Here is a 20,900-nt window from a genome sequence, read left to right as displayed (position 1 = left end):
CTGTGGTCTTTGGTTTCTCCTGTACTAATGCAGTGCTTGCTACTGGGCAAAATGGAATTAGACAAGACACAAATGTTCTCTGCGTGCCACTTTTGCTTGCACCAGCTTTGCTAGGGCAAGGAAACACAGCAATATTTTGACAGAGGTGACTGCATGCCAAACTGAGATGAGTTTAAGGCTTTAAAATAACCATTTGTTCACAGATTTGGAGTGTTTCTCTACTCACAAAATTTCAGAGCAAGAGCAGACTTCTGTTTGTTCCACTGCTTCAATGGTTCAATGAAGTGAGATAAAACACTGAGCAGGAGGAAAGAGCCAGGTTACAGAAAGACAGGCTTTTACCAATGCCTAAGCAAAAGAGTATTCTGCAACCTGGGCTGAGACAGACAAAGGCAGGATTAAATCAAACAGCTGTAATCAAACCCCAAAAGGGATATAAATTAACAACTTAACTGTTAAACCAATCTCTGTATAAATATTTTCATTATGGACTTATAGAGGAAAATGGGATTTGATTAGGAGAAAAGGGATAAGTATCAAGCTATTGAACCAGCTGTTGAATTAATCTGAATAATGAATCAATTAATATTTCTGTGTTTGGAGTAGAAAGATATTAGGGCACACACCTGCCAAGCAGTTAGTCCAACCTTGTAGAAACAAAGGGAAAACACTGTTTCCATAAATAGCCAGTAGGGATCTTGGGGTCTCTGTTTATAGCTCTTTAACATTTGTGGCCGCTGTTTCTTCTCTGAAGACAGCACAGTGAAAGATCAGTAGTGATACACAAACTGCTGGCAGGGCTTTGGGTAAACGAAACTCAGTGCTTTGAAAACAAGATGGGGGCTTGAGTTCAAAGGAGCTTACTGAAATGGCAAATAGTGACAGCTGTGAAATCTACTGCCCTTACAATAAAAGGCTTAAGTCTTAGTAAAGTAAAATGCAATCCCTACCTTCTTGCTTTGCCTTTTTATTATTTAAAATGGGTCTGAGCATCTTCTGCTATCACATCCTGCTTGTAATGATTTTGACTTTGTAGTGGGTGAACTGTGGTAGAATCAATTCATGATGTTTTGATTTAGTTCCACTGATCTAGGGAACAGCCCAATTAATGATTTTCTGTACACTGAAACTTGAAATAATATGGTCCTTTCCTCATCATGAGTAGGATTCAAGGTGCAGTGCTCAGAAGGTAAGAACAGAAAGGGAATTTGACATTTCATTATGCTTTAATTCCTGAATTTTGCAGCTGTAATTAGGTCACTAGCCCTGTACTTATTAATGACTAGATTACATTGCAAAAATTAGAAGGGTAACCACTTAACTAAAACACTCTATAACATCTGTGTTCCCAGCTGTAAAAACAGGGAATCACAAGGGGCATTATATTCACTTATCCAGTATTTGGATGAGCTCATCAGGTCCAGCTGTACAGCTCAGGTGTCAGCCCAAACTTGTACAAAGTCTCAGTGTACTCAGATCCAACCTATAAATGAAATCAGAAAACAGCTTCTTTTCTATATCAAATAACCCAATTCATGCTCATGGTGTTCTTACAAGAAGGAGAGTTGAATCTTTTGATTATAAGGTTCCATATTTTGTGCCAGAGTCACAAAAGGAAATGGAAAGTGATACAGCTTAGACTTGGTTCTCTAGGTTGTATAGTTACATCAGAACACTCAAACACGTCTTGGCCTTGGTGGGCAGGATGAGGGGGAAGCAGGGAGGCCAGAAACACCAAACATTTATCTTGCAGTTGGAGAGTGACTGGAAAGAGGTACTGCCAAGACAGGACTCAAGAAGAGAGCTGGTATGATTATTCTGAAAAGACACAGACACTTCTTTTTGGGATATAATTCCTTCACAGTAAGCTGGCCTGACCAAGAATTTAGAGTTGCTTATTTCCTAAAGCCCTGTGGCTGCCAGAGCTGACTGCATCTATCTCCACCAGCACAGGAATAAACTGTAGGAGGAAGTGGGAGTGCTGTGATGTGACAGTTCATCAAATATACAAGAAAGGTACCTCAAATTCAGCAGAAATATGCTGGTTGTCACTACTTATATTGAGTGAGAAAAGGGAAATCTTGCAATCTAGGCCAAATCTATCAGCTGTCCAGTATCTGGCCAGGAGGAAAAGCAGAGAGAAACCTCTAAGTCTCAGACTTGGAAGAAATCATTCCAAGTTGCAAATTCCATGCCAAGACAATGACAGGAGAACCTTGAAGACTATATTTGGCTTTTGTTTTCAAGCCTCAAGAGCTGGGCAGAACTTAAGGTTGAAGTGCTTCTACACTAAGGCCTTCTAAAGTTTCATTTTACTAAGTCTGGTTTCAATTGTAGAGGCTTAATTCAGGCAAGGCACCACCACTGATGTCATGGGGACAGCTTCTTACAACAGGAAGGAGCAGGACCTCTACAATACTTCATTAGAGATGCTTAAAATCAACTATAAAGTATTTGAACACTGTAAACTTGGCAAACCAAGCTAAAATCCAATATCAACTAGTGCCTTTCTGCTAAGTAATAGCCAGTAATATTCCAGTTAGGAATAAAATGTCAACTCCACATTTCCTTAGGGACACACATTGCTTTAATTCCTTCTCTCTTCAATGTTTTGAATTAAACACAGAAAATGAAAAGAACCTTCTATCCTTTCCACACATTAAAATAATTCAAGATAAACCTTTCTCTTTTTTTGGAAGAACAGAAGTACATCACAAATAAAGTTCCCCTATCAAATCCATATTGCTCCTGTTTTAATACTTTATCTGAACACAAGCATACTTTATATTTGTTCTCTCCATTCTTGTGTCTGCAAAAAGTCTGTTACCATCCTGCTTTCATTTATGCTGACAATTAAAAATAACACTTTGGAGGAACAAAAGCACTATTCTTCTCACAAGGTACTGTGCCTGCAAAAAAAATCACAATGTGTTGTAGAAAAAAATCTTGGCAATTTTTTTAGAAAAAACAGTTAAAATGTCAACAAACATTGGGCTTCAGTTATTTCCCTCTACCAGTACTTTTTCTCAGGACTGTAAATCCATTCTTTGTGCATGAGAAATTTTACAGGGAAATTTTCATGCCAGATTCAGTAAAGGAAATTCACAGAACTCACAAGTCTGCCCAGCTGTGAGCAATTGTAAAAACCTACCTAAGAACAAGACATAAAACAAAATTCACTCACAGCAGTCTACATTTGTCATATTTATGAACACCGTGTTTATGAAATTTATGAGAAGAGTGTGAACCATGAACACCCTGAGAAAAAACCCTCACCCTATATAACAAAGGTTACTTTTCTAGACCAATAGGTTTGTGCTTTAGAGTACAAGTCTTCACTGGAAATGCCACCCCAAGCAAAGGCTCCAATGGTTCAGTATGGCAGCAAATGGAGTGATCAATGCTGTGGAGCCCAAAGATGCAGGAACCTGTCCCCATTAAACAATTGGAAAGCAACTTCTCCCAAAAGAGAAAACACCACTCCAAAAGTCAGCACAAGCAATTCTGTCTATAAATGCTTATAAATTCTGCCTAAAAATGCTTATAAAATCTTAATCAAGCAACAAGAACGAATGAGAGTGGATAGCCCTATATTCTGCTAATCACATCTGGTCTTTCCGTTCAGCTCTTCTGAAACAGTAAATTTTGGAGAGTTGTGAATGTGCTGAAGTGTGGCACAGTAGCAAAGGAGGTCAGAATTGCTGAGTTAGTAGGAGAATAAAGTTTTCAGTGCATTGAGATAAACATTCTCTCTATTATTGTGATTCAGAAAAATATTTCACCTGCAATGGGGCAACCCCAGATGTACAGACAGACAGGGAATGAGATCCTGGAAAGCAGTGCCAAGAAAAGGGTCCTGGTCCATGGCAAGCTGGACAGGAGTCAGCAGGGCCCTGGCAGCCAGAGGGACATCCCTGTCCTGGGGGGCACCAGGTCATCAGGGGGCCAGCTGGGCACAGAAGGGGACTGTCCTGCTCTGCTCTGGGCTGGCCTCACCTCGAGTGCTGGGGGCAGTTTTGGGCACCACAATATAAAAAATATATTAAAATGTTATAGAGTGTCTAAAGAAAGTTTATGGAGACGGTGAAGGGCCTTGAGGGGAAGCTGTGTGAGGAACAGCTGAGGTCACTTGGTCTGTCCAGCCTGGAGCAGAGGAGACTGAGGGGAGACCTCACTGCAGTTACAGCTTCCTTGAGAGGGGAAGAGGAGAGACAGGCACTGATCTCTCTTTGTGGTGACAGTGACAGGACCCAAGGGAGTGGCCTGAAGTTGTGTCAGGGGAGGTTTATGGCAGATATCAGGGAAAGGTTCTTCACCCAGAGGGTGACTGGCCACTGGAACAGACTCCCCAAGGAACTGGTCACAACCCCAAACCTGACAGCATTCAAGAAGTGTTTGGATAATGCTCTCAGGCATGGGAGATGTGGACATTTCTTAGAGATGTCCTATGCAGATGTAACAGTTGTACTCAACAATCCTTGAGGGTTCCTTCCAACTTGGTCTATTCTGTGATTAAGTGATTAAGATATTCTGTGTTTAAGTACAACTTCTGATAAGCCAGCCAGGGTGCCACTGGTAAATCATTCAATTCCCAAAATCTAACTTGTAGTCCATTACACGGCGCCATTCTCCAACACAAGAGGGAGCTGAAATATCTAGAGAAAAATGCAGATGCTGCTGCATCCCCCTGGATTGTGCCCAGCACTCCAGGGTGGGGTGAGGCACACAGGGCACAAGCACTGCACCTCAGCTGGCTCAGCTGCTCTCCGTCCCAGAGCCAGGATTTCCTTCAGCATTGCAGCTGTGCCTGCTCAGAGCTCTTTACAAAGCATCCAGAGACACCCAAGCAGCTCAGACAGCAGCCCTGGGGATGGCAGAGCTGGCCCTGTGGCCCTTCATGTGGAGCCACCCTGCTATCTCTGCACTGCACCCCCAGCCCAGCGCTGCAGACACCCTGGTGTCCAGCCCGCATGGAGTTTTGTACCACAAAACCCTTCAGGTTTTGTACCACAAGCTCTGCCTCACACTGCTGTGTGGACACAAACCACCATGAGAACCACAGCTGAATGGAAGCTGAATACAAGTAGTGCTATTTGTGAAATAAAAATACCTGGAGCCAGGCAACCTCTGCAAAAAGGGTTCTATCCACATCATGCAGATAGCCTAACCTTCCACAGGTAAAGGAAAAGCACATTTCATGCTCTGGAGGAAACTGGCAGCAATGATGACTGAACTGTGCCTGCCCAAATACATAACACAGAAGATGCATGTAGAAGAGCTTTCTAATTGACCACAATTATCATGCTTCAAATTGCCTTCTAAATTGAGTATGCAATTTAATTTCTATAGATTGCACATATTATACACTGACAGTTCTTTCAGCATCTTCAGTCTACAATTTGCATTAAGTTTTAAATCATAAAATCATAGTCTAACTATCAGAATAGGGAATATAGCTTGGGACACCTGATCCATTTTGCTGATTCTTAGTTTATGCAAGCTGTTTGTGTTTGATCTCACAAATAAAACTACTAAATTTTAGAAGTACTTAGATGTTCCTAGAAGTACTTAATATGGTAACTAACAAATACTTTTGTTAGTTAACGTACTAATTTACTGACAAGTGATGACATTTTCAAATTCTGAATCAATCTGAAGCAACACATCTAAAATTTAGATAAATGATACCCTTCTATTGAGCACATCAAATTTAAGCAAGTAACTTTTGCCTCCAATCAAAAGAGAAAGAATGAGCTTATAGAGCTGGGTAAACATATTTGGAGTGAAAATTGAAATAATGATGGATTTTGGATTGAAAAAAAGAGTCTTACTCCAAGACCTTAAATTTGATCTATTTATGCAAAATTTTCTAAATTTCTAAAAGACAATCACATAAATCTGTCCAGGGATGAATAATACATCAAGCTCCCTAGAAAGTACCAGTCTGGCAAAAACATCCCAGAGAATTCTACATCCAAAACTCTTAAATCTTGTTTTCTGGCTATAGCTTAAAGGTGTTGGAGTGAATATGATAGAGTAATTTTCAGATCACAACCCAAGGCATTTCTTTATTTCCTGGTTTGGTTCCCTGTTTGTGTGCAAATATTCACCACTTCCATAATAAATATGTTCTGAATTTCTCAGAGCTCAGACAAAGCACACATTTATAATAATCCTTATTTTGCAGATGGGAAAGCCAAGACACAGAGAAGAATTTGTTGGTTCCAACATTTTCTGTTATTAAAACTATGGCTGGGTCCTTCATTTACTGAGTCCTACTGAGCAGCTGCCCCCATCTCCTCAATAATTTGTTTTCAGTAGGGTTTATGTGAGAGCACCATGCAGCTGAGCTGCCTGTTGGCTTTTCAGGGTCTGATGCCAAATTTAAGGGGACCCAAGTGCTGCACAAAGACTAAACAGAGTCAGTGGTACTAACAAACAAATCGCTCTTTGCAGATTTCAGTGGAGGTGAATGATTTCCCTTTAGCTGAATGCAGTGTGGAAGTAAGGCAGGAATTGGTGCCAGAGTTCTTGGGTGACTAGGAGAATCTTCCCAGAAGAGAGCACAGGGAAGGAGAGAATGAGAAGAAATTTCCTTTGAGAGGAACCAGAATGTCTGCATGCAGCTTCAAGTTGAGAGCCCTTCACATTCCTGCCCCTCCTGCAGATAGGTGGACAGACTCTGGGAACCTGGATGTACAATCTCAAAGTCATTGCAAATGTAACTTACACTCCCTTACATGGGATGCAGTCTTAGGATAAACCGAGATCCTCTGCACAAATCCCTAATCCCTAGTGCATGTAGTTTGATTCTTGGTGCTGTTTTAATTAAATATTTCTAGAGCTTGGACTAGAATATCAGAAAGCTTAAACAATTTATTTGTTTCTCTTGCATTTTGTCCAGCCTAATAAAATAGATCCCTATTCTACTGTCAGCTCCATCTGTTAATGTTTGCTCTCAGCCTTTTCCCCCATAATATTAATTTCTCATTTTTGCATGTATTTCTCATCTACTTTCATTCTTTTCTCAATAACAACAATCTGCAAGCAAAACACTAATTCTAGTTGTCTTACTACAAATGGTTTTTCTTTTCTTTTTGACTCATTTGAATTCTGAGAACTGAGTTCTCAATTGAATTCTGAGAATCTTGCTAGCAGAATTGGACAAACATCTCTCTATTTATGAAGCAAGGATTGCTTTCAGAGACTTTTACTTAAGACATGCTTTGGACATAGTTTGAAGGAATTGACAGAGAACAGAGACTTCACAAAGCTCCACTGACTGCCAGTGATGCCACTGGGGCTTCTACTGCTGCCATTTCCATTCCTGCTGCCATTCCCATTCCTGCTGCCCACAGCGTGAAAGGTGTAAAAGCCTTTTCCCCGCAGTGACTTGACTTTGTTTCTGTATATCTGGTGTGTAGGCGAGGAGTTCTGCACCTGCACGAGAGCCGTGGAATCCACGACCTTGGCTTGCCTCGCTGGCAGCTCTCCCTCTGCCTCTTGGTGGTGGTAATCATCCTTTTCTTTAGTCTGTGGAAAGGCGTGAAGACTTCAGGAAAGGTAGAGCTAATATTGTCCTTCTGTCTTGACTACATTCTTTTTCTACTTTAAGAAGTCTCCTAATTTTAGAAAGCAAGAAAATAAATCACAAGTTTTGAGGCATCCTCAGGGACCAAGCTATCACATTTCTTGTGTGATATTCCAACAGAAAATTTTATAAATGTATCATTTTCAATTCAACATTGGTGGTTTCATCTAGAAAATATTTTTAACTAAATAAAATTGTCTTAACTGTGCATCTTCTTCTTAGCCAAATGTACTAATATTTCAATGGTATAAGAGGGTTTGGTTTTATTATATAAAATGCCATGTCAAAAGAAATATCTGACAATTTATTTGAAATCACTCTTTGACATTCCTCACAAAATATCTCAACAGAAATTCTAGAGTTGGATACATCTGAGAGCTTTTTGTACATTTTCATGAAGGTATCACTTAACATCAGGCAATGACTGCACTTTTTAGCAAACAACAGAGAGATGAGGAGTAATCAGCAGTCTAACACACATTGACACTGTCTTCTGTTTGTCAAAACTGTCTCCCACTGGTATCTGTAAACTTACATATGAAAAGGTTCATGACAGGTAACAGCATTTTCCCTCATGTCCTAAAAAGAGCTTCTCCATTGAACTGAATGGACTAAACCAAGAAAATGCCAGCTGTACTTATTACATATTCTTAAGTCTTCTATAACAGCTGATTAACCTTTGGGATCTCTGTTGTCTGCAGGTTGTTTGGATAACAGCCACTTTGCCTTATGTTGTATTATTTGTCTTATTAATACATGGAATAACCCTGCCTGGTGCATATAATGGAATAAATGCATATCTGCATATAGATTTCAGAAGATTAAAAGAAGCCACAGTAAGTGTATTCTTCTGTTCTCATTCCCTAATTATTAAACCGGTTGCCCTTGTTATTGAAACTGAAAATGTTACAACTAACCTGAAATTAAATAGCCATGCTTCTGCTTAAGCCTGGTCCCCTTTCTCTGACAGTTTAACTTTCCAATACTCTCCAAAACATCTCCAGGACTATCTCACTCTGAACCCAAACAATTCAGACCACAAAATACCTCTGTGAAGGCACTTACAGGTGTGGCAAACCACTAAAAAAGTCCATGCTTTGACTGTGCACCCAGTAAACTAATATCCTTTATACAGGGAATTGGAGTCATGCAAAAATTTTGTTCTTAAAAGGCTAAGAATTTCCTCAAGACAAAAATCTTGCTTTCTGAATAGCTATCTTAAATATTAACCTAGAAAACAAAAATACTGACCTATGCAAACCTTGCTAAACATACAAAGTCAGGACTAACTCACCTAATCAAACCATGGTCCTTCATACAAATAAGATTTTCAAAAGCATGATGTTCTTATCTTACTATTGAAAGTGATGTACATTTCACTCTATCATTGAACATATGCAAACCAACCCAGTTTGTGGAGTAACTTGGAACTAAGACTTATTTCATATATTGTAAAGCAAAATCTACACATACAGTCACTAATACATGAAATTGGCAGCATTTTAGACCTACAAAGAACAAAGACTACAGAGATATTTACTCCCCTCTACTAAACTAAAAATAGTATAAAACATTTATAAGACAGTAGTATCTCTATGGATGGTTCACAAGGCCATTCAAATGGTTATAAATCTAAGAGACATCATTTTACTAGAAGGAAATGCATCATCTTGAAAAATTGCAACTTTCAGAAATGTCTACAGTCTGTCCATAGTTGCACAATACCTTTCCTATGAAACCTGTCTTGACTTCTCCAGAATTATTAAAAAATACCTCAAGTGTTATAATACAGACATATTTTTAATATTCTTAGCCAAAAAATACATTCCTGGCTTTTTAATGCTAAATTTGAAAGCAGGCATTACTTCAAAAACAGACCCAGACCCCATGTCTATTTTGGAATAATCCAATCAAACTTCAAATACAGCATTTTCACCCACCTTTGTCACAAGGCAGTAGCCACCCCATTAATTCACATTTATGCATACACATAAAAACAAACATGTCAAGATGAACAAAGCAGGTGTTCATATTTTTATTATGTATTTTAAGTGCTGTTTGGAAATAAACACCACAATTTCAGCTAGATGTCCATGGATCTGTACCAGCTGTACCAGGCCTCCATAATCACGTCTGCCTTCTTCTTCTGGAAGGACATTCTGTGTGTTGCTCTTTCTTGGCTTAATATTTCTGCAGCTGCTATTTAGATGACCCTAAAGTTATTTTTTTCCTAGGACTACATTTTTCAAACAACAAAAAGTTACACTAGAATAATAAAAGACTAAAGATCACTTATGCTGAGAAGTGCCACTGACTGCTTTGTCATGTCAGCCCTTCCCTCTTGGAGACTGATCCTTGCTGCTGTAATAGCCTTGTGTGTTTAATCTTTGTCCTCAGGCTGCAAAGAATAGAATCCCACTTCATTTCAATGTCAATGCATCCCTGGATGTGATATATGATTTTTTTTATTTCTTCCAAATGAAGAATCTGACAAACATCCTAAGTCACAACCAGTGGTGCCCCACAGAGGGCTCTGCCAAGGCTCTTCTAAGAGCCTTTAGAGCACCCTGACCACTGTCAAGGTGTGCCCCATTTTGTGGAACCACAAACTGCACTGCACAAAAGTTATAGCAGCATAAACACTGAAGAAAGATGGAAAGACTGATGACTACCTACTGTAAAATGTTCAGATTTGTTGATTTTTAATACAAATAAAACCAATATTCTATTGTAAAATATATTAGATCACACATCGATCAGAAGCTGTGAAAATGAGAAACCTGAGCATGAACTGCAGAACGAGCCTTGCCCTCTTACATCCTGCTTGGTTAGAGCAAAGAGAATGTTTTGCACTTAATCTTAATTGTAAAGGAATTTCTGGTTTCTGCTCTTCTTTCCTCCTTCACCTTCACCTTCAATTTGTTTCCTAATCAGCTGCTATGAGCCAAGACTCTTACTCAACAGATACTTCACTTCAGCATGTGCTTAAATCCTCTGGGAGGCAGCAGGTGCTAAGCTCTTATTGAGTCAACAGGACTTAAGCACGTGCTTAGGGGTGCTTGAATAGTGAGAAAGGGTGAGTACAACTGCACTGGCAAGATAAAAGGGAAGCACAGAACCACTGAAAACAAGTGTCCTATGGTGGAAGTGTGCAGGTCTGGTTAGAGTTCAACAAAATTGATGCTAAAAATTTTCAGAAATTTCATTAACAGCAAAAGTCCTCTGAATTTTTCAAAAAACAGGAAGAAACATAGGAGACTGCATCCCTCCTTCTGCACTCCTATTCACATAAATGCTTTTCGGAGAGAACAACCCTATATGATCTCAACCTTTGTGTGAAAATAGAATATAAATATGTAACTGGTATATAAAAAGAATGAGTAAGGAATTAAGGTTACAGGATTGTTTTGTTATTCATTAAAAGAAATCCATAAAACCCTGCATGAACTACAATTTCAGAAAATCATATCCTCCCATCCACTGGCTAGCAATAAACACTCCATAGACTCCTCTTCATGTTATCTTTCAAATAATCAACTCTCCACATTCATAAAATCAAGTTTTTCTACAAGCCCAGAGTACCATAAGCGGTTCACATTGTCCAGCAGGCAGCAGTTGAAAGTCTCTACCATCTACCGTCTATGCTGAGAAAAAAAGAGATCACCAGCCTTTCATATATCATGTCAGCATGGGATAAGGCACTCCCTTCCTTTCCACCAGGCCAAATATAAAAGTGTAGCACTAAACTCCCAATGCAGAAGGAGCTCATAAGCTGCTTAGATCTGTTAGAAAGTTGCTGCTGAATAGATATATCAGATCTGATTTTGTAGAGATGGATGAACGATGAAATCCAGTGCTTTTCATAGTTCTTTCAGAGTTCTTGGCAGATTTAATCAAACGTTGCAGATCTCATTTTGAGAAATGTTGAGTATTATTCACACCACTTACCTCACTAATTCTGTTGAAGATTTTCATTTCGAAATCTCTGTGTAACAACAGAAGAGGGTTAACCAAGGCTATTTTCAGGTTTCTGGTTCAGAGAACCAAGACTGTGGCATTGTTCCTGACTGGATAAATGGATATTGGTAGGAGGGACACTTTAGAAAATATTATACTTTTAAAATGTTTTCCCTGGTGGACAATCCTTAAAATTATCAAGCTGCATCTAAACTGAAATTTAATGACTATCACAAAAATAACTCTTTCTCCAACTAAGTGAGAAAGCTGAGAGATAAATCTGCATGGTTTTGTTCACAGCACATCAGTCATGCTTCAGCTCTTGAACCAAGAAAATATCATGTAGAGTGCAGTAGCAGTCACACAAAGGAAGCTCTAGTATGGGAAAGAAAATGTCCTATACCTCTTGACCCATTAACTATTTTTAGATTTCTGGTTGCACATTCCAAACTAACTTGGAACAAGAGCTGTTGGAAGTGTATTTCTGTCACTCGGGAGAAAAGCCCTGCGATCACTTCAGTGCTGGGTGAAGTCTCAGAAGTCCCCGTGCCACCGCACAGCCCACGAGGGCAGCAGTGTGTGCTGCCCTCTGAGGGCTTCTCCCCTGCTCCTGCTCCCCCCTCACCACCTCAGGTGGGGCCATTCCAGACCAGGGCCATGCTGATGTGACACACTCCCCTTGGCATGAATGCCAGCTGTTTTCCAAAAGCCCTTGCCTTGCTTTTCCCCTGCTGTGTCCTTGTGGCTGAACTGACCCTGGCACTGTTGGTGTCGTTGTGCAGGTATGGATTGATGCAGCTACTCAGATATTTTACTCCTTAGGAGCTGGGTTTGGTGTTTTAATTGCATTTGCCAGTTACAATAAGTTTGACAACAACTGCTACAGGTAAGAGATTATTCTTCCATTTCTGCTACAAAACTATTTTATTTTACTCTGACTGCAGCTGAAAGAAGTTTTAAGCTATCCTTTTATCTTCAGTCATATATTAATGATGGTGAGTTTTGTGTAGACATAGTAACCAACCCAAATCTTGAAATACTGTCTTCCTGAGTGAAATTTTAGCAACAGGAACCTGCCAAGGTATCTGCTGCTCTCCAAAGCAGAATGGGATTAGGTTTGGACTTTAGACAGCTGTGTAAACTGTGCTGGTGTTTGCCTTTCAAAAGTACCATTAAGTGCAACAGTGAACACAGGATGAAATCTTATTGGTGCAAGAACAAAAAGCAGAAAGATTCCAGCTTCCAGAAGTGTTTCTGTGCTTTGGGATTATATTTCTGATATTTTACATTGCACTCCAGTTTAGGAATGCACTTTAAATCAAGTCAGTTTTTAAGTGTTTTGCTGAATCACCACCATGGAAATTCAACTAGAATCATTCTGCACCTTCTGAGAAATTCCAACATTTAGGTGTTTTGTTAACATTAAATTTTGGAATAAAAACAGGCATCACTTTTCCAATGAAATATAAATTCATAAAGTACATATATTATAAATGAATTGTGAACTGAAGGATGGGGGAAAAATGTTAAAGAAAATCCCCATCTAGTTCTTAAAGTTTTTTCTCATTGGGCTCTTCTTCTCTTCGTGTTTAGGGATGCTTTGTTGACTAGCACCATTAACTGTGTCACAAGCTTCATCTCAGGATTTGCAATTTTCTCCATATTGGGCTACATGGCTCATGAGCACAAAGTTAAAATTGAGGATGTAGCTACTGAAGGTAAGAAATTAATTCTATATTCATTTTAACCCTTCTCCCCCACCATTTCTCTGCAAATGTGTTTATATTTGTTTCCAACAAGTGTGTGAAAATCTCATGGAAGTGAACTGAATTAACTTACTTGGAGCTAGAACTTTGTGTTTAAAAACTCTAAATGGTATTGATTCACCTCACCTCTACTGAATTGAGGTTCCCCAGAATCTTGCCACCACAGGTTTTTTCCATTCAACAAACACATGCTAAGCACTGGACAGACTCTTACAAAAGTAGTGCTGTTCAGTGCTCCAGGTGACTGGTTTTGATAGTTCTGCTAAGCTCAGCTCTATAATCCTTTCACTGGGACCAGGTCACCCACAGCCTCAGCTCCTGCACCTCTCGAGTTCTCTTGCCCAGCAGAGGAAGCACATCCTACATCATTCCTTCTCCACTACATAGCTGAAAAATGACTAGTAAGGTTGAAAATCCCATAAAATATTATTTAAAGTGGAAAATAATGGGATAAGGGTTTTTTTTTTCCATACCAAACAGTCATGAGTAAATAAATAAAGCATTTTGGATATATTTTGTTATAATGCAAATTTTGTTTTAACAATACTCAGAGCGTGACAAGGACTGAAATGAAAGCCAACTTAGTAATGATTTATCTTATTAAAATGAGCACTTTTGTGAAGATAAGAAACACAATAAAGTGACACCTCTTTTTCCCCTTTTCTATTCCAGGAGCTGGTTTAGTTTTCATCCTGTACCCAGAGGCAATTTCAACTCTTTCAGGATCTACATTTTGGGCTGTGGTGTTCTTCATCATGCTCCTTACACTTGGCATCGACAGTTCTGTGAGTATTTTCTCCTTCTAGCCTTGACATTGTTCTTTTCCTGTCATATTTTGTAACTAAAGAGGCATTTGCTTTTAGCAGGAGGTTACATTTCAAGTAAACATTCTGTACATTTCCTAAATCTGTTTTCACAGTCATAGCCAACACAGCAATACTTGCTGTATTATAAAGACTCTCCACCATTAAGAGGTTTAGGAAAAGATTAAATCTTTGACAAGCCAGTAAATATCTACTCCCTGCTACTTTTTTATGACTTTACAGAGGGGCTGTTCAGTTATTACTATTTAAAGGTCCAACAACACTACTATGAACTATTACTGCTGTGAACCTGCAAAAAGGTTCTGGAGCCCTACTTGCAAAACACAAGTAAGACTTTGAGTAGAGTGGTTTCTAGAAGGGATTATTTTATGTGCTGAAATCCACTAATCTGCTCTAGACAGACAATGCCTGAAGGTACTCCCATTGTTTTTCTCCAAGCCGTGATACAGAATTTCCTGTAAATTTAATCACAATTTTAAAGTCATGCCAGAATATTTCCATAGCGGTTTCATTTTCCTATAATCTTACTATAAAATGTCTGGTCTAACAAGTGTATTTGCTTTTTAATAAGCTTTACAGCATGATATTCAGGATCACAGAAACTTCATCCCAGAAAATATTCCAAGTCCCCAGACAACTTCTGTACTGTTTTTTACTACCAAACAGGTCTCAAGACATCCTGTTATATTTAGCTTAAAAGTTGATAAATGTCTGGAGAACCAAATAAGGTATTTAAGGAATGCTGAATCATGGACAAACTTTCATCCTCTTTCATAGGGTAGGGGTTTCTTACTATTCCAAAGCATGGAATTCTCTTTTGAAGTTCAGAATGTATGAAGTTGATCCAGGAATTTCTTGCTGGAAATGGTAAAGCAATGTTTCCATTGCTTACATCTTCAGGAATATTCATTCCTTTTCAAGGACAAGAAAGGGAAAGAATGAATTGACATGGAAAAGAGCAAAACTGAAAAAGAAAAAAAAAGGGGGTTGCAGCAGGAAGCTTTGATAATCATTGGCAAATATCTGAATGAGATCTTGTGGAGTGAGGGCTGAGCTGTAAAGGTCAGATTCAGGTCTAAATATTTCCAAAGTGTTTGGATTTTTGGATTCCAGCTGAGGTCCAATGAAGTTTGTCTATATAGACTAAGATCTGCACCCTTAAACAAAAGTTTGAGGGAAGATTAGATCTGGGATTGTAGCTTGGCAATTTTTCAACTGTAAACAATTATAAAGGATTGAAATGAAGGGTTTAGCACAATGAAAAGACATGAATGACCAGTAGGAAAAGGACAGAATGAAGAAGAAGAAGAAAATTTATGCTCAGAAGTGTCTAGATTCTAAACAGTTAACTTTGCAACAGCAGTAAATGTAGAACAATGTAAAGAAACATGGAAATGACAAAGACACTTTAGATTACAGAACATCCTTTTCCTACAAATAGAGAAAAGTTTTTCTGCTAGAGCTGATTAAAATACAGTGAACTAGTGAACTGTGCCCAAGTTTAGTTCTTTCCTTCTAAAAGGGGAAGCATTTACTGGTTCAAGATTTGTAATGATTTCCTAAAGAAAACTCAAGTCCTCAGCAGTACTTTTTATATTGGTAATTCTCTGCTACTGATTTCAACCAGGACTATTTTAATCAAAGGCATACAGGAAAGGGAGAGGCTGTGTCAGCACCTGCTAACCAGCTATTGTATCGCACCAGGCACATCAGGTCTTGCCATGGTCTTTTAGCATCACAAAAAGCATAGAATAAAACCTCTCCAAAATATTAAATAAATTTGTTTACTACGATAAAAGATTAAAATTAATTTTCATAGCTTTTTGTCGGAGTTTGGGGGCAGAATGCTTTCATTAATGGAAAGATATTAAAATTCATAACCACCTACATAATCTAGCAATTTAAATGAAAATTTGGGAAGCACCTTTCCTGTATTGCAAAACAATAGCTGATGTTCCTCATTAACTTCCAGAAAGCAAAGTAAAATTCTATCACATTGTGAACAAAAAAAAATTACACCAAACTTCCTTTGTAGTAATTCTTCCATGTCTGTAAAGATTTTTGTCAAACTGGATTTTGTTAATCAATGGCTAATGTGAATCTTTGTTCAGTATATTTCCTTTAGGTTCTTGTTGTGCCTGTCTTTATTTAAGAAATATCTTAAGGAGCTTAGCTACTTAAGCTAGCAGCTTTTCCCCCAGAGTATATTCAAATATATATTTTTTTCCCCGAAGTATTGTCTATTTATTGTTCTGTTGAGTCAGCTAAGAGTCCTCAGAGGATATGGCTACAGAGGTGACAATCTCCCCTCTTGATGTCCAATTCCCTAATCCAGTCCTTTACCGGAATAATAATAAAAATAAATCCTCATATCACCAGTGACGTACAGCTGAAATATCAGAAACCACAGAGTGCTTGGGTATTAATTACACAATCTGCTTTGCATTCTTCAGTCTGTATTTCCAACAGCCAGTAGAGTTTAACCAGAGTTTTTGCCTTCCCCTTCTCAGATGGGTGGGATGGAGGCTGTCATCACTGGCCTGGCAGATGATTTCCACCTTCTGAAGCAGCACAGAAAGCTCTTCACCTTTGGTGTTTCTTTTGGCACTTTCCTACTTGCTCTCTTTTGCATTACCAATGTAAGTACAACAGAAGTTTCCATCAAAACATTACCTTAAAAATGCCATTAACCTTGTCAGATGAAATATGGATAGGTTCAGACGACTATTTTATTACAAATTTTTGTTCTTCTGCTCAGAACATCACTTTTAATCTAACATATATGAAGCTTCTCTGGCTTTTGGCACAAGATGATTTGCTATCAACCAAGCCTATAAGTCTTTGTTGCAAACAGCTGTCTGTGCTACTGCTGGGTTTATTTGGTTCTGTGTGCTTTCTTTTGCATTTGTTTGGGGGTTTTTTTTGTTTGGTTTGGATTTGGATTTTTTAGTCATATTAAATGGAATTCTGCAGAGTGCTTATTCCTCTGTGTCAGTCAAGCCTTCAGTAAATGCATTTCCAGTTCTCAGTCGTGAACCACTGAAGCACAAAATGTGCTGTTGTGAAGGAAGACAAGGTTTGTTGTCTCCACTGAGCAAAGGTTTGCAAATACCACAGCCCAGAGACTGAACAGGGCACAGCAGCTTCTTGCTGTGCTGGTGACAGAATTAACATCATCTTCTGCCTTAGGAGGAGCAGTGGGCAGGAGAGATGCAGGCAGTCAGGGAAAAGGGAAATCAGACCAACACTGCAGACTCACTGGCCTGCAGAACAAGGGGCCTTAGGAGCAAACTGACTGATAAGGTCTATGGAAACTCTTGGAGTGCCCCATTCCTGCCATTAATTTAGGAAGTTCTTCATTTACTGCTGCAGACAGGCTCTGCCCTACAAGCTGTGATCATTTCTCCAAACATCCACTGAACAGGAGTGCCAAGAGAACTCATTAATCTAAGCTGAGGGTTCTGTTTCCCGGTGAAGTGAGAATATAGGTGAAAAAAATCCTCTTTTAGAAGAGTTGCAAGTCAGATTCCACTATTTTGTATGCAAATATGAACCTGTGATGCACCAGATCCGTGCTAAAACACTTGAGTTAAGATAATGCTTCAAGGAAAGCAGATTTCTGTTAAGTGGATACTAAACTCTGAGGTGATTCTATTTGTAACTTCATGTCCTTGCATCTTTTAACTTCCTGCTGCAGGGTGGAATTTATGTGCTCACACTTCTGGACACATTTGCAGCTGGGACTTCAATATTATTTGCTGTTCTAATGGAGGCAATTGGAGTTTCCTGGTTTTATGGTAAGCTCCTCCTTTTCCTTGTCCAAAAACTTTCCTGAAATTCCAAGTGCTCATGATGGGCTTAAACATCATTTTAAGGGAAAACACCATAGCCTTGTATACACAAAGCCATGACAAGTCAGGTTTCATAGAGTGATTTTCACCTGATTTATGAGCAGTGACAGGAATGCAGACATTCAGTGGGCCAAGCTTTGAGACCCTGCACAAAGTCAAAGCAAACAGCCTTGTGAAAGGGACTGTGATGGGTTGGAAAAGTTTCTCCTTTTGCCAGTATTTTATGACTCAATATTGCTGATGACTTGCAGTAGCAGATTTAGACTTGGTACTTTCAAAGCAAGTAGATCAGCCTAAATACAGACTCACCTGTTTTCACTTTTCATTAGTCCCCAGGGCCAATCTCAAGCACTCTCCACACAACACAAATAAAGGTGGTGTTTAGAGAGTTATAATAATTCCTACATCAATCCCTTTTGTTTGAGACAATATTCTATTTCATTGCAAAACACTCAGTGTTTATTTATTTTATTTCATAGAATAAGATAAAATACCCAACATACTAGATACCAGAAATTCTATTTCTTGTATTTGATACTAATTTATGCCACAAAAAGGGAGTAGTGATTTACTTATCCCAAATATGGCAAGCCTTAGTTGCATTTAGTTGACCTCTGGCACCAGACTGGAATCACTCTATGCCAATCAGAATGCAGTGATGTGCTAGAGCCACCTAAAAAATATGGCCTCTGCTTTTCCTTCCTAATCTCCTCTTTATTCTCATGCTTTAGTTCCTGGCTGATCACAACTCTTTTCACTATTACCTATGTCACAGCAGCCTGCAAATCTTCTTCCCTTTAAGTGAATGAGTTTATCTGATTCCTGATAAGATTGTTCTTGCTCTGAAAGCCCTCTTCATTTTTATTCAGTGTTTACAGCTAATGTATGATTCAGAGGGTTCTTAGACATTATGATTCTCGTTGTTATTTACCTCACTCAGCCACTTATTTATCCATCCATTCTGCCTTACCATGTTCTTCTAAACAAACCAACTTCATCTTGCAGTTAAAAAACTGTTGAAGAGTGAGTGAAATGAAAGAAAGGCATCCATGCATAAAGCTGTTCAATCTGTCAAAGGAATAGTTTCTAGTTTTAATGCACTAATTCTGTCACCCAACATCAGCTTGGAGCAAGTAGCACATAGGCTCTCAAAACAATGGAGGCACTTTATTTCACAGACAGTTGTCTTTAATCCCTCTAAAAGAGCTGAATGTGGATGAGTTTCACAGTTTACACATGTTTAAATCACAGTTTAGCTTGGAAGCAGAGGCTTCTTCACTTTCTAGAGGAAAGTTACTTTCTGCTACTATTAAAACAATATTTCCTGCACTTTACAGTAGCTAAGCTTTGTGGTGGTTCACAAACCAGGCCAAAGTTAGTCAAATTTTGGTTTATACCCTCTGTCTTTATAATTTTTTTCCTTTCTTCCTGCAGCCTCACCATAATTGGGAAAATATCTATTCATTTTTCTTGAGCAGCTGACAGATGTTTCTACTGACACAGCATGACCTGTTGCTTTATAAAGAACTTATTACGGCCCCAGGTGCTATTTAAACTTATTAAATCTGGCATGATCTTGTCTGCTTCTTTTTTCTGATAGACCCCTCTTGCCTTAATGACCTAGCTGAATATTAAGCCAGCCTAAAGGCAAGCATTGACATTTTGGCACAGACTAAAAACAAGGAAATTTAGTTCAGATTGCACCTATGACCATTTCCTGTGAAGTTTCTTCTTGCAAAGGCCAACTGTGTATGTAGGAGAAAGGAGAGCTAATTTGCTTTACTGTGCAGATGTACCTCAGTTATGACTGCTAAGATGTTACCAGTTTTCCTCATGTGCAACACTGATATCATCTTTCTGGTGAATATTCTATTTCTGGGTATTTAACCAGCTCCTGATAATAAATTTGAAGTATCTCTGAAACCAAGCCCTACAGGTACCATCATCTGTAGCTGTGGCTGTGTTCTGCTTGAAGGTTGATTCTTAGAACAATTATTTGAAAAACCAAATTGTGGAAAATTACAATCTGAGAGCATGGCCTACTCACCCCCCATTTTCAGCAGAAATTGAGCACCAAGCACTGTCTGACCTCCAAGTCTGGAAATATATGAATAAAATTCTGATATATGTAGACCTTGTCTTTGACCTTCTCCACAATGATAAATTTCAGTCAGTGTTCATAGCAGTTAAAATTCAGTCACTTTAAAGTTCACAGAAAGCACTGCAAATAGAATCAGATTAAGTTTAAAGAGCATTTGCAGATCCTTCTTGGCTATTTTTCTTCACTTGTACATAATATTGGGGGCTGGAAATTGTTTTGAGACATTTACACTCAAATCTCCGCACCCTGAAAATATTTTGCATCCTGTTATGTACAATGGACTAATTCAAGCTGTCCCAATTATTTACATAAAATAAATTACAAAAATTGTGCTGAACTGATCCACATAAAGAGAAGTAATCTTTATGGAAAACTATACATGCTCTCTAATAAACAAATATTCATGGAAAAAAGCTGCATTTCTGCTGTTCACGTAATGATTCATGATTATAAGTTCATGATTATAAGTAAACTTTCTGAACACATTGAGCAAAATAAATTATAAACAAATAGTCTGACATGACAGAATGCACAGAGCCAATGTCTCTAAGGTGTAAAGTCAGAGATGGTTTTCTTTTTACAGAAAACAGAGAAGGATACTTTTTTTCCTCTTTGATATCAGTGTTAATCATCACATTCTAAAGTGGTATAGTTTTGTATATATTTACAATAAACAGAAGAAGAATTGCCTGAGTTTTCTGCAAAAATTCATAAATATGAAATTATATTTGTAATAAAGAACATTCTGTGGTGTTCAATGGAATCCTGAAAAGTAAGTATGTCTTTAAGTGAAACAAAGAAATCTCCTTT

At 38.6% G+C, this 20,900-nt stretch overlaps 1 protein-coding gene across 1 annotated transcript in view; it reads left to right on the top strand.

Moving 5' to 3' along the window:
- The window catches only part of SLC6A2 (solute carrier family 6 member 2), a 59,058-nt gene that overhangs the window by 25,680 nt on the left and 12,478 nt on the right, over positions 1–20,900 (top strand). The window contains 7 exon segments of the mRNA XM_041458760.1: positions 7,425–7,563; positions 8,293–8,427; positions 12,331–12,434; positions 13,142–13,266; positions 13,987–14,099; positions 16,649–16,777; positions 17,836–17,935. Coding sequence (XP_041314694.1) covers positions 7,425–7,563; positions 8,293–8,427; positions 12,331–12,434; positions 13,142–13,266; positions 13,987–14,099; positions 16,649–16,777; positions 17,836–17,935 — 845 coding nt within the window.

The sequence above is a fragment of the Pyrgilauda ruficollis genome, unplaced genomic scaffold, assembly GCF_017590135.1.
Source record: "Pyrgilauda ruficollis isolate IOZ18807 unplaced genomic scaffold, ASM1759013v1 scaffold13, whole genome shotgun sequence".
Lineage (NCBI taxonomy): Eukaryota > Metazoa > Chordata > Aves > Passeriformes > Passeridae > Pyrgilauda > Pyrgilauda ruficollis.
Note: the sequence above shows the minus strand (reverse complement) of the source record. Positions and strands in the feature narration are given on the sequence as shown.